Raw genomic sequence first — 13,902 nt, forward strand, 5'->3', positions numbered from 1 at the left:
GCCGTGTTTTGTCCTCTGTGCCACTGGGAGGGCGAAGGAAAGGTCAATGGAATAGTTTTCCACTCGGGTTTTGGAGAACTAAACTGGGATTTAGGGTACACACAAAACACACTTTTTTACGATATGCATTATATGTTCAAGGGTATATTTATACAGTTTCTGACAGTGTCAAAGAGTATTTACCTTTTTAAAATACAAGATTTATATTACAAAACTAACATTAATTACAACAGTAAAGCACAAGTAAATAAAAGTTAAATGTAAAGAAAAAAAAAATGCTTTTAGAAGTAATGACATTTCCAAATTGCTACATCCTATCTGGTGGGGGAAGTAGGTGAGGCTGCGAGGCTGCTGGTGGTGAACAGCAGGTAGGTCTTGTCCTCCCACTCCCCCGGGGCAGAGGGGGTGATGAGAGACGGGTCCACTGGAAGCTATGAGTTGGAACAAGAGGCCAAGGTGGCCCAGCTGATAGTTCGGGCCTGCACAGTTTTCAGGCTTCCCCAACATGCAGACTGTAGAACCAGAGAACATAAGATGTAAACATGAAACAATCAAAGTTCTAACTATCAATGTAAACAAGCAGTTTGTCTCCGTAACAGTCCATGGTCCCTCCCTCTCCTCCTACCTGGATGACATGCTCCATCCCTGGGGCAGAGGGGTGCACCAGACACTTCCTCACCTCCCTGGGATGCCCCTCCTCCTTGCTGTTGTGGGGTGCCCAGGTCAAACAGCAGGGGGGTGGAGCAGGACTGGGCTTTGTAGTCCAGGAGGAGGTCTGGGGTATCTTGGTGACGGCAGTGTGCCACCTTGACGGTTCTGATGGTGCCGGCGTTGACGTTCTGGATCTTAAACAGACGCTTCACCACGTTCATGGTATATCTTTGATATCCTGACGGACAGAAAGAGCAGTTATGGTTTAGGAGAGGGGATGGATGTAGCTCAGTGGTAGACCATGAGGATGGGTATAGCTCAGTGGTAGACCATGAGGATGGGTATAGGTCAAAGGTAGAGCATGTGGATGGGTATAGCTCATGGGGATGTCGGTTCTGTACCTTCTGGGAAATGAAACTGGCCAAGATATAATCTAGGTGTTTTTGTCTGAAGTATGTGTTTCATGGAAATGTCAAAACAGGATTTAAAACGTGCGTAACGTACGAAGTTGCGGAACAACTTTCCTTCAAATGTAGGCTACGTAGTTTATCCGCTAGACGAATCCCGGAAGCGAAACCTAAACAGCTGTCAAACTGGAGGCGAGTGGTTAGAATAAGTTGAAGGGTCTGCTAAGATTGCTCTAATATTGCCAAAATGGACGGTCAACGCTGGTTGCCACTCGAGGCAAACCCAGATGTATGTATTTTTTACACAAGCAAAGTTTTTGGTTTAAGTAGCAACTATTACGTTAGATAGATAGCGTCTTAACGCAATTCATTCATTCGCAAATGGCTAGCCTAGTTAGCAACATGCTAGCTAGCTACATGCTAGATAGCTCTGACTCACTATTGTGTATGCTATCTAGTTAGGCTATCTACTCTAGGGTTTACAAGCTAAAAGAACAAAACCCTACGAAACGGGCTAACAATGTACTTGTTTTCTTTTCAGGTGATGAATCAAGTGAGTCCTGGTATCGAAAAACCTTCTTAAATTAATTGTTCAACACGGAGAACGTCCGGGAGAGTATTGCAATTGGAACACCTACTACAGTACAGTTAGCACTCTCTGCAGCAAGTTGTTGGCTAAAGCAGAGTTTGGACATAACCATATGGAATTCCACATAGATACGGTCGCAGTTGGTGGTATTAAGCTGGTTAGATACTGTACTGTATTGTGTTAAAACAAAAGTCTATCTATGTAACAGGTATCATGAACTCTAAACAGTGAATAAGGTTGGGTGCTAGGTGGATAAAAAGCAGTATGGGGATTCTCAAATAGTGGCCTTATGTCTACAAGTAAAGGCTATTTTGAAACAGAAGAGTAATTTGACTAAATCTTAAATCTTTCACATTACAGTTTTTGGGACAGTTGGGTTTGGTCCCAAGCTGGCAGTTTGGAGATGTGTATGGGATGGACCCAGAGCTGCTGAGCATGGTTCCTCAACCTGTCTGTGCAGTTCTCCTCCTCTTTCCTGTGACAGAGAAGGTAAACTGACTCATTACAACATTTTTGTGGGATAATGTCTGAAGCATGACTTGCTCAAATGAGTTCCACCATCACTATGTTGGAAACAAAGTCTGAAAGACAACACACACAACCCCAGGGTGTTGACAGTACGTCTGTCTTCAATCTTTCTTAGTACGAGTCGTTCAGGTTGGAGGAGGAGGCAAGGATTAAAGCCCAGGGCCAGGAGGTCTCCACAAATGTGTACTTCATGAAGCAGACCATAGGCAATGCTTGTGGAACAATAGGGTTAATTCATGCTGTGGCCAACAACCAGTCATGCCTGGAATTTGGTGAGTGCTTGGCAATAGAGAGTCTTTCTTTGTAGGATGGTAAGTTAAATCGCAAATAGCTTCTTGGTATCTCAATAAAGCTCGAACAAAATGACTGCAATGTCAAGTGAATGGACAAAAGTATCAAACTTTTGAATAGTTGGTGGTAACGTCTCTCTCTTTGTCTTTATGTTTCCTCTTCCCTCTGTCAGTGCATTATGTATCATAGGTGGCTATATAACAAATAGTATAGTAGCACTGACGTTAATATCGTAAAATGTGTACAATATATTTACCATTATAATAATACATATGCATCTCTAACGTACACAAGAAAACATATTTGTATCCTCTTTCCTCAGAGCCCGACAGCCCACTGAAAAAGTTCCTGGAGCAGTCTTCCAAGTTGAGCCCAGAGGACAAAGCTATCTTTCTGGAGAAAGATGAGGTATAGGACAATGTACACTGGTCAGGAGTGTTGTCATGTAAAGTTGTTGTTTAGGTATTCTTGTATTCATCTTGTGTTCATTCAACTAAATGGATGTGACATTCAAAAATGTCACATCCAGATGAATGGAGTCTGCTAATTATTTATTTATTACTCATTCTCTAGCCATGTGTTTTTACAGAGTATCCGAGTCACTCACGAATCCAGTGCACAAGAAGGACAGACGGAGGTAAATGAGAGGGGATTTTTTCAAACATTATTATTACCTTTTTTTCCCCGCATTGACCCTTTTTGATGTACATTTGACTGGGGCTTGTGATACCTGAATATCCCATGGGAAAGTTTAATCTAATCCAATCTAATGAGAGATGGAAGGTGCTGGAAGGTCATTTGCACATACAGTAAGATCCACACACAATAAGATGCCACTCTTATTTGTGTTGGTTTTTCCAGGCTCCAAGCATAGATGAAAAAGTTGATCTGCACTTCATTGCTTTTGTGAATGTTGGAGGACATTTATATGAGCTTGGTAAGTGAATAGTGCAACATCTCTTACCTCTACCATACAATCTATTCAAGCATTTAGAATCAGAATTGTTTTTATTGCCACTTAAATTTACACAAACATAATTTACTGTGGCAGGAAGGTGCATACAATAACATATATGGATCTGAATTTTTTTTTAAGTAGGATGTATAAATGAAATATAAAAGTATAATACTAAGAGTATAAGAGTTAAACAATATGTAAGATATAAAATTCAGTCAGTCTTATGTGAAGAGTGGTTGAAGCAAAAAGAATTCCAGGACTTTGAAGTTCATATTATCTTCTTATCTCCTTTGCTCTGTAGATGGTCGCAAGCCCTTTCCTATTGCTCATAGCAACACCTCAGAAGAAACCTTCCTAAAGGTAAAATACCTACTTCCCAATTTCTATGTTCCTTAGTGGGATGTACCCTTTCCCCCCTGTTCTTATTAAACATAACTGTTCTTTTGTACTTGACAGTTATGTGCTGTTATATGGAGACATTGAATATGTTTACATGCATACTAATATTCCACTATTATTCAGAGTATGACAATATTTCCAAATTCAATACTGCCATGGGATACCTCAATATTAATCAGGTTCTAGAAGTATTCTTTAGTTAAGGCATGTATACAGTGCGTTCGAAACATGCATCTCAATTAGGGATTTTACTGCAGTTTGTGATAACTGCCTTGTGGTCTGGTCTTTTTGTTGTACACAAAACAACTAGTTCATCGGAGTATGCTTGGCTGCATGTAAACTGGAATATTAGTAGAATATTTATTTTAATTTGGCTTGGAAGCAGACAAGTAGGGGGGTCAGATGGCTGAGCAGTTAGGGAGTCGGGCTATTAATCAGAAGGTTGTTGGTTCAATTCCTGGCCGTGCCAAATGACGTTGTGTCCTTGGGCAAGGCAGTTCACCCTACTTGCCTCGGGGAGACTGTCCCTGTACTTACTGTACTCGCTCTGGATAAGAGCGTCTGCTAAATGACTACATGTAAATCTAAGTAGAAATATTGCAGACTAATGGCAAAAATTGAATATTTGGCCATGTAAACGGAGTCCATGCCAACCGTTTCGTATGTTCACACGTATCCGAGACAAATTTTCACAGCAACCTCATTTCTGCCATGCTGATAGTAACCCCTGTTGTGTCAATTCTCTATTCTAGATTTAAGGATGTCTTTGTTTTCCCCTCTCCTGTAGGATGCCACTGAGGTGTGCAAGGTGTTCATGGCCAGAGACCCGGAAGAGCTGCGCTTCACTGTTGTGGCCCTTTCAAAAGCATGAAGCTGCAACCCACACAAATGACACTACTGACCAGCCCTGTAAGGGATGCAAAGATACAACAACTGCCAATCATTCTGAAGTGCTGAATTTGTTATACACTATAGCATTTGTATTGGGTAGGTTAGCCTGTGGAATGGAGATAAATGGTTAAAAAGAAAAGAATATCAAGTTTACCTTTTCTTTCTCAAATTGGCTGGATTTGTAGGCTAATTCCTGTATATATTGTCAAATTAAAATAATGTTGTAATGCAACTAAAACATTTTGGGAGTGTGTTTCAAAGCATCAAACTAAAAGGTTATGGTTTCCTATGGCAGTGTTTTAATTACAATCTCACAGTATTGTTGTAATCCATCTTTAAATGGGGAAATTACAGCCCTGCATAGTTTTTGGGCAGTCTAATTACAAATATTTTGATAGACTTTTTCAAGATGACAAGTAAATCTAATGTGTTTGTCATAGCATTATGCCCAAAATAGTCTGCGGTTACTGTACCATGACAATGAATATATAACTACTATTGAAGGATTTAGGAATGTTGTACGATAAAGGTAATCATAAAAGCTTGTAAGACCTCCATAAACTGACATGGTGCTGACCTTTTGTAAAAACAATTACACATCAATGTCAAAAATAAAAAGTTAAAAAAAACAGCTTTGGCCGTTAGTATACTTTAATAAAGTGCTGTATACCAAAATGTTCAACATTTCAAACAGTAAAGCAGAAGTTTTTTTATTTATTTTTTCACTTTTTTGTTTTTCCTTATTTTGATTTCAGGGTCAGTGCCAACATCTCGATTTAGTTGGCACATTTGTTGTTTGACTAGCGTGGCCCTTCTCTCAGTGCGCTTTGAGTCACATGATGGTTGTGTTAAATTGCACCCATGCCAGATCCGCCACTGAGTGGCGTCAGAGCGCAATGAAACTAAAGCGTAATCTGGGCGATCGATTCCATGGTAAAAAGGGGAAAAGGGAAAGTTGTATTTATACTTCACTAACTGAAGCTACGGATTGTAAATGCTCTCTCCGTCTGGTAACCTAGTTTTTCACTCGGAGCGAATCCAGATAATGTGTTTGATTGTTTAACCATTTTGTAAACGACATAGCATCGTGGTTTGGACAAGGTGTGTAGCTCGGGACACGAGTTGGAACAACAGGTAAATTTGGCAACGAACGAACTCGAGTTTGTTACTCATTTCATTCATACACCCAAAGGGAGTTGGCAAATTGGTGTATAATTTAAAAATATAATGGTGTAATTGTTTATTTAGGCTGATTTGGAGGTTACACGCATAACGCAAATCTTTTAGTCCTGATAAAAGTCGAGTTATTGAGATGCATTTGTTTTAATTGGAGGAGAAGTATTTGACACTTTCACTGACAAAAGTAACACGTTCGTTTTATTGACGTAAGAGTCGCGCGCGCTTGGATTAAGTTTGCTGATGATGGAGTGGCGCGAGCAATCTGCTGTCAGCTGTGAAGATGCTTTCTCTGAATCGCAGAGATGGATTGAGGTAAGAAACGATGACTTTATGTTTGACAACTTAAATAACTAAATATTACTGAATTAGTATTTACGACCTTGTGAAAAGTGTATTATTGGAACAATCAGTTGTAGCAACAAAGCCAGGTGTACTGCTTAAATATTGATCTGTAAAATGTATCCAAGGGAGCCTTGAGGTGTAAACTGACTCGCAGGTTCTTGTTTCGCCAATTGTTGCCTAGACATTTGTCAATGTTCTGTAATAGAACAAGTTAGCTGAAAACAAGCTGTTGCATGTTCCTATACCTGTGTTCTAACGCGTATTTAATGTAACCAACTTTGTCCTTACATAATGTTTGATATCCAATGCTATGCCAGCTACAATACATTCGCTTTAATAAACTATTTATCACTTCCACCTCTCAATGTGCGCTCCATTCTCCAAATCTTGTCTAGACCTGTTCACTACCTTTGTAAATATTTCGAGGGATGTTTAACAGCTTGGAGGTTCAAAGTAGGAGATTAAAGATTTGTCCTAAAATTAACAACTGATGCTTTGCATAACGTAATACTCTTACATTAACTTTTATGACAGACCCCAGGGCAACATCATAAACTGCTTTAATCTGCAATATAGATATTTTTAAAGAAAATGGCACCATGCAGAGACAATTGCAGTTATTTTACCTATACCAATGTCATTGACATACAGACACCTCTTCGTTTATATTACTTGCTGCCTGGGCATAATTTTTTTTGTCCCAATCTCAGTTTTGCAGTAAGATGATGAAAATAATGTTTTATTTTACAGTTGTTTCTTTTGCCCCATATTTGTACATTTACATTTATGCATTTAGCAGACGCTTTTATCCAAAGCTACTTCCAAAAGAGAGCTTTACAGCTACTCATTTCTTGAAAGATGCTCTGTCATTAACCTTTAGCAGTCCAAAGGAACTACTGAGTTTCTAGTAGCATACCACACTGTAATTTCAAAACAACTTTCCTTCCGCAAAAGGTCAAACTTTCCATCTTTTTTTTTTTTTAAAGGAGTGTCCGTGTAGATTCCTTGCCCTGTTGAATTCCCTTCCCAGCGGGACGCTACAGAGCTGGTGCATGGGCTGTAACTAAACAAATATTGTTCTTATTTCATGAGGGGTGAATCTGAATGCTTGCAATGTGACATCAGCGTCTCTCACACACGCACACTGAACCATTGTGGTCGGTTGGCTGGGCTTGTGGACTTTGCTAGGGGGGAGGCTGGGTTGTCAGTGTTGGTTGGTATTAAAGGCAGGGGGCAGTAGTGGGACCAAGAGCTGGGTTCAGTTCAGAACTGAACCCCACCCTGGTAAACTCAGGCCAGATTATGGACCAGAGCTATACCATTTGTGGCTGAGGCAAGACTAGGAGCAGAGGGGCCAAGGCAAGTGGTAGGGGCATAGACGCTGCTAAATATTGCCCTACAAAGGGAACTTGTGTCGCCATGGGGTCTGCTACAGAATGATTAACAGGTTGCTGGGTTCCAGGGCCTTTAACAGAGGTGTGTGTGTGTGTGTGTGTGTGATAAGGGTGTTAAAAGTAGACTAAATGGTCTGGAGTTTGTCACATGGACACATTCCTGAGTTGGGTTCCATGGCTGTGAGAGGAGCCCTAGGTGCCCCCCTCAGTGCTGGCTGGTTGACAGCTCTCTAAACTCTGGCCCCGGCCCCATCCCCAATACTGGAGGTGCCTTGTTAATGAGCCTCTGAATTGGAAGTTGGATAACTCTTTCTCAAACACACACTCACACACAGTTCACCATTATCAATAGAAACAAGGGCCTGTGTGTGTTTGTGTGCCTGTGCACCCACTCAGGGTTATTTTAAACAAACAGGCAGCATATGTAGAACTTCAATAGTTATTCAGTTTTGTAGAATTGACATAACAGTAGGCTATAATGGCAGCATTTTTTTCGTAAGGCTACTGCTTAGCTGCTCATGAGCAATTTCCTGACCATTGTATAGTGAAACGAAATGGTCCTTAATGGCTTCGGTGTTCTACGCTGTAACTGCTAAGACTTGATTGACGGGTGCATTTGGGTGACCTTCCTCTTCGTAGTATGAGTGTTTTGAGAGGTCTTTGCCAGGATATTTAAAATACCTCAGAGAACAATTGTTCCCATTCTCTTGGTGTTAGGCTGCTCTGCACGCTACCTAATGATCCGGTCAAAGGTCAATCCTGTCCTACAGCGTTGCTGCTGCTCCCGTCGTCTTTTCCATAATCACATTTTTTTTATCTGACTTTATTAACCTTGTTTAGCATCCGAGAAAGAGATGGATATGGTTTAAACCTTCATTGAAATCCTTTAATAAAACATTGAAGAGTCCTGAACCAGATATTGAGGTAACATGGTGTTCATAAGAAAGTCATAAAAAGAAAGTTTAAATGGTTGGGTGACACATAGGAGTCTATATTGATTTAATTATCTTCCTTCTAAGTAGCTTTTAAGGTTGTATGACTTTGGTTACCTTTAAGTAACCTAATGCGAGACAAGGCTGTAACCTTTTGTAAGCAAGCAGAAGCTTGTTTGGCAGATTGTAGCTGACGTTGAATAGCGTTGTGTTACTGTGGGTTTTTGATGAGTTAATCTATTATTTCAATGCCTCCTGTACTGAATCATCACCAATACTGAAGGATGTATCAACCCTCTTTTTTTCTCACTTTCTCCATTCCCACATTGACCAGGCTGTTATCAGAATAACCAGTAATCAGTGTCCTCACTAATGGTCTTTAGCTTTGGCTGCTGCTGCCATTGTTCTGGTTGTCATCCTTTTTCACACAGCAAGCTGTGTGTCAGGTCCGACCCCTTCACAATGTCATTACCCTGGCGTTTTGTGTGTAGACTGTCAGGACGGACCAGTAGGCAGCGAACCGGGGCGCCCGCTTTCAGACGTAGTCATTTGGAGCGCAGCCGTCGGACATGCTGCCTCGCCCCGCGGATGGCCGTGGTGTGACCCCGTCACCCACATTAGGGCCGGCCGGGCGGCGCTGCCCTCTGCCCACGCTACATGAGCCCTGTATGAGCTTCTGTTTGGCAGAACTGCCAAACTTAAATTCACCGACGTCATACCTGGAAAGAGTACGTCGATGAACGTTGTGAGCATATCTGTCTTATTAGGATCAGTGCTAGGCTGTCTGACCCCATTAGCATCCTGCGTTTCCTCTGCAGAGGGAGGGAAGCTTTTCAGAACAATTAGCGGTGGGCTGCTATTCCATGTCCAAACAAACCTCCAATGCTGAGATGCCTCAGAGCTCTGTATGAATGAACAACGGTTTGTAGGACTCTCTCTCTCTCTGTCTCGCTCCACTCTCTCTCCCTATTGTTCTTTTCTCTCTCTCTTGCGCTTCTCTCTCAACCCCCCACCCCCTTTAGTTTCCTTGAGTTTGAAGATTCAGACCTGTTCCAGACCCTGTTCCAGACATGTATTCCTAAGGATGTTGATTTCTGTGATTTACCCAGCATACGTCAGGGGGAAACCATTATTACAGTCGCAGTCTTGTTATTGTATGTGTAGCCTCAGCACTTCAAATGAGCAGTGTTTCTCTGAAGCGTTCAACAGAAGGAGGGACTTGGAGTCTGAAGCCAGTTCTTCTGTTTGTCTCCAGCCTGGCCTGCCCTCTGTTGAACCTGCCGTGTCAGGCCAGCTCTAATCCCCTACAGCATACCTCAACTCTCACCAAACTTGGGCCTGGGCCGGGTCCTTGCTAGAGTACATGACTTTAAGAATCAGAGTTAAAGCACTAAAGAGGAAATTATCTTGTAACCAGGCAGGCCCAGGTGTATTCCAGGACAAATAGTGCCAGGGTGGGTACTGAGCATTAATTAGCCCACTTATGTTGCACAGTAAGCTGGAGGCTAAGGCTGTGATGCCAAGTCTTTGATCAACTATTGTTGCCAGTACTTTGGATGAAAGAATATTGACACAAAACACGTAATTCACTTTAGTGTGTGCATGAAAGTGAAGGCAATGGGGAGAAAGAGTGAGGAAAAAAGAGAATTAGAAAGAAGGTGGGGTAAACAGTGTAATTATGAATGAAGGAATGGATTTGGGAGTGGACAAATAAAAAAAACGATTACATAAGGTGTTCTCTCATACAACAGCAGGGGTCAGGATTTCATATGTCAACACCAATAGAGAAAGAGAGATGTGTGTGTGTGTGTGTGTGTGTGTGTGTGTGTGTGTGTTCAATGTTCAATGTATCATTAAAGTGAACTTTCCCATAACAGTGGATGATTTGCTTACTGTGTAATGTGAATGGATGTCAGTATCACAACTTGGGCTGTCCAAAATGAATTCCACTAGAATCCAATTTCATTCTTAGTTGACATGCAAGATTCATCCATTGTAAATTGTACACGGCTTAACGTATCAAATGTGCGATGAATAATATGATACGATTCATGTAGATTGATGGTGAAGACATAACAATAACTCATTTACTGATACCTATGAAATCACATACTTACTGAAAATATTAAAATGTTTAAATAGCGAGTTTCAAGTGTGTGATTGTGTGTAACAGGACCCAGGTAGAAAATAACAGAGTATGTCCACCTGTCAATCACGTTGTAACCGTGTTGGTATTTCACTGATGGGACTTTGAAGTTTCACTCTACGGAGAAGGGGACAAGAATGTCTGGAACTCTCCTACTGGTCCGGCCTCCATGGCAGATCTGGGTTTGGCCTTTCACCCTGTGTGGTGTGTGTGTGCGCACGTGTGTGCACGTGTGCTCGTCCGGTCTCACTAAAGAGGGCAATGGGCCAACAGGATGTTTGAGTATGTTCAAATGGGCACCAAGTCAGATGACAGTTGGATTAAGAGGTCCAGAAGTGTTGATCTTGTGAAATCCAGACGGAAATAACAACTCGTAAAGTCCCTGCCCGTCCTCACCGTGTTATTGCATTGTTGTCTGCGTTGTTGTTGTTGCAATTACTATTGTTGTGGGTTAGTCAAGGATGTAAACATGGCACAAATGGAAGTGTTGTCTGGGTGTGTTTGCTTTGTTTTGCAAGCTCACCCGTCGGTACAGGAATGTTTTCACTATAATAATGTCTCGTCTTTCTATGATTACCATGGTTGGTGACCATGAAGCTGTGCCCTCCTCTCTCCTCCCCTCCCAGATGCTCTCCTAACCCCATGCCTGTCCCTGGTTGCTGTGCCCTGGCTCCAGCCTCTTCCTAGCAACCCCCCCCCCCCACCCCGCCCTCTTGTTTACTCTGTGCTCCAGGAGATGCAAGCCCAGCCTCAGTACTTGCTCACCGACCTCTCCCAGCTCCAGTCTGAGGAACTCTGCCTCATTCCCGTGAAGCGGTGTGGAGACACTGGAGGAAAAAACACCCACTTCCTCCTCTACTGTTCTTAACATCCTACCTTTCTTCTTCAGCCTCCCCCACCTCCACCACCACCCCGTTACCTCACTTTGTAGCTCTACCCACCCCTCCCTTTCTCTCTCTCTGCTTCTGAATCAGTTGTTTTTTTTTTTTGTCCTCCCCCGTTTACAGGCGGTAACCAAGAAAACATTCGGGAGCAACAACTTCCGATCTGCGCTGGAGAATGGAGTGCTGTTGTGTGAGTAAGTAGTCTGCTCTTTCCCGGGCGCCTCTCTGTTCAGCCCTCTCATTCATCGGGAGTCCTGCCCTGCTCTCCAGACCTCCGCTGTTCTGTAAGTGTTACTGATATCTCCCAGGGCTGAATCTCTGAACCCCATGTCTCTTGCTTGTTAGCTAACCACGGTAAGCTTTTGAGCAAACTGAACATTCTGACCTCTGCTATCTCTGTTCTGTTTTTTGATGAATGCTCTGATCTGTTTCCAAAGGGCTTGTCTGTTGGACAGATGGGATGGGAGAGAGGGTAGTGGACCATCTTGACTTTTCATTAAATTGAGTGTTGAGTTGTGTTGTAACTGGAATCACTGTGAAAACACAATGGTTAGAATAAAGACAGAGCAGGTATAAACACATATAAGAAAGGGTGAAAAAGGTAAAACGAGTTGTTAAGTATACAGATTATGGAGGACTTTTGGTGTGTGTGTGTGTGTATACGTGCATGCATGGACAGCACTCTTGAATTGGCGTGGTCCTTTCAATGACTCAGCAGGGTGTCGTAATTAAGACAGACCCATGCAGAATTGCCTCAAACGCTCCAGTCCTGACTTCTCTCTTTATCTCCCCTGGGAGGACAGACGTTCTGTCTGTCAGTGTTTGTCCTCAGAAAACCGCCTGTGAGATAAACAGAGCGCAGCAACTTTTGCATAACAACTAGATAATGGGTGTGTTGGTAGGACCCCGCATTGACAGGCAGTCAATGCTATGAACTTCTTGAGTTGTTCACTTGTGACAAAAATAATGTCAGGAATTTACGATGTTTGAAGATATGGGATCATAGGAACATGGTGAAGAGCTAGATTAGCGGTGTCAAACGACCAGGTCATGGCACCACAGCACGGTAAAATAGGGACCATTTAGCCATAATGCTGCTTCCTACTTGATAGGTGAATGCTTACGAAAGTGAGTACCACAAAAGCCCTCAGGCAAGTTACATCAAAACATTTATTAATGTAATATAGCGTCGCCATGTGGAACCCAGCCGGCTTGATGTGGAGGAAGGCCATCTTGATGTCTTTAGTCTGTATGTTGTGTACTACCATTTCAGCCTCTTTTCACACAATCCCCGTTTGTGACCATCAGCCACTTGATGGTCTTATAGGCATATCGATGTCCATTTCTGTTAAGAAAAGGGACCAGGATGTATTAGTGCATCAGATTATATTTGTATTCCCTAACAGGAGAATGTTCTGGAACAGACAGACATAGAGAGTGGGTCAGACTGGGCTTGGCTCATAGGCTGGAGCGTGTGTCATATACAGTATGTGTGTGTGTATGTGTGTGTGTGTGTGTGTATGTGTGTGTGCGTGTGTGTGTGTGTGAGAGAAATGTGTGTCCCTACAAACATCATATTGTGTCAGAGAAATGGACATATATAAACAGTGGACATGTGCACACTTGAGGGAGAATGAGTGTGTAGAAGGTTGGTGTTTGTCTGGACGGGGCTTTTCTAAGAGGCATTTCAGAGTGCGTGTTTCCTCAGCAGCAGAGAGAGACCAGCATGTTTACCTCTCAGCTCCGTGGCCATTTAGCAAACCGGAGCCAGGTGGCCACCATCAGAGGAAGTCATAAACACAGGAGAGACCTATGCAACCGTTTGTGTTGCTTCTCTCCCTGCTTTCCAGACCCCCAAGCCCAGCAACTGACTCTCACCCTTCTCTCTCTCTCTCTCTCTCTCTTCTCTCTCTCTCTCTCTCTCTCTCTCTCACACACTTTCTCTCTTGCTCTGTCTTCAGTCTCGTCAACAGGATCAAGCCAGGTATCATCAAGAAGGTGAACCGGCTCTCCACACCCATTGCTGGACTGGTGAGTCCTCTGTTCCTTCCATTTCTTCTGTCTAGTACATTAGGTTTTTCCTCATAACTTGACTCTTATTGTTTACCTTGGGTTTCCTTGTCGTTATTTATTGACAAAAGGACATGCGCTAATATCCTTTCCCCACTGGCAGTACACTGAAACTATCCCATCTGTCTTTGTGTTTTTCTAACCTCATTCCAAGTGGGGAGGTGTGTGTGTGTGTGTGTGTGTGTGTGGGGGGGGGGTTGCAAGGTGTCTGCCTCAGTGGCTTGTCTCTCTGCATATCCAT

General features: G+C 42.6%; 2 protein-coding genes and 1 long non-coding RNA gene across 10 annotated transcripts in view; 2 read left to right on the forward strand and 1 right to left on the reverse strand.

Annotated features, from left to right (window-relative positions):
- Positions 1-128: 128 nt before the first annotated feature.
- On the reverse strand, positions 129-1,176 carry LOC146234548 (uncharacterized). 2 transcript variants are annotated; one of them, XR_014741829.1, is made up of 3 exons: positions 1,053-1,176; positions 626-889; positions 129-512 (listed from the first exon to the last, which is right to left on the reverse strand). It is a non-coding gene; the product is annotated as an uncharacterized LOC146234548 (long non-coding RNA). The 2 variants fall into 2 exon arrangements; XR_014741828.1 differs by having other exon boundaries at positions 626-1,070.
- Positions 1,177-1,202: 26 nt separating this feature from the next.
- Positions 1,203-5,345, forward strand: uchl3 (ubiquitin carboxyl-terminal esterase L3 (ubiquitin thiolesterase)). 2 transcript variants are annotated; one of them, XM_084689921.1, is made up of 9 exons: positions 1,203-1,347; positions 1,600-1,611; positions 2,008-2,136; positions 2,291-2,447; positions 2,789-2,874; positions 3,056-3,103; positions 3,328-3,403; positions 3,726-3,784; positions 4,611-5,345. In XM_084689921.1, the coding sequence occupies exons 1-9, from the start codon at positions 1,306-1,308 to the stop codon at positions 4,692-4,694; spliced, it is 693 nt and encodes a 230-aa protein (XP_084546047.1). In that variant the 5' UTR covers positions 1,203-1,305; the 3' UTR covers positions 4,695-5,345. The 2 variants fall into 2 exon arrangements, with proteins under 2 accessions (XP_084546047.1, XP_084546048.1); XM_084689922.1 differs by having other exon boundaries at positions 1,217-1,347; positions 1,600-1,804.
- A 788-nt stretch (positions 5,346-6,133) lies between these two features.
- lmo7a (LIM domain 7a) overlaps positions 6,134-13,902 on the forward strand; it is a 51,225-nt gene continuing 43,456 nt past the window's right edge. For 4 of the 6 annotated variants that reach the window (XM_084688540.1, XM_084688543.1, XM_084688541.1 and 1 more), the window contains exons 1-3: positions 6,134-6,205; positions 11,715-11,785; positions 13,553-13,622. In XM_084688540.1, coding sequence (XP_084544666.1) covers positions 6,134-6,205; positions 11,715-11,785; positions 13,553-13,622 — 213 coding nt within the window. The remainder of the gene's footprint in view (positions 6,206-11,714; positions 11,786-13,552; positions 13,623-13,902) is intronic. The other 2 variants (XM_084688546.1, XM_084688542.1) reach the window with 1 other exon arrangement.

The sequence above is a fragment of the Hypomesus nipponensis genome, chromosome 23 (genome assembly GCF_054491055.1).
Source record: "Hypomesus nipponensis isolate SF chromosome 23, ASM5449105v1, whole genome shotgun sequence".
NCBI lineage: Eukaryota > Metazoa > Chordata > Actinopteri > Osmeriformes > Osmeridae > Hypomesus > Hypomesus nipponensis.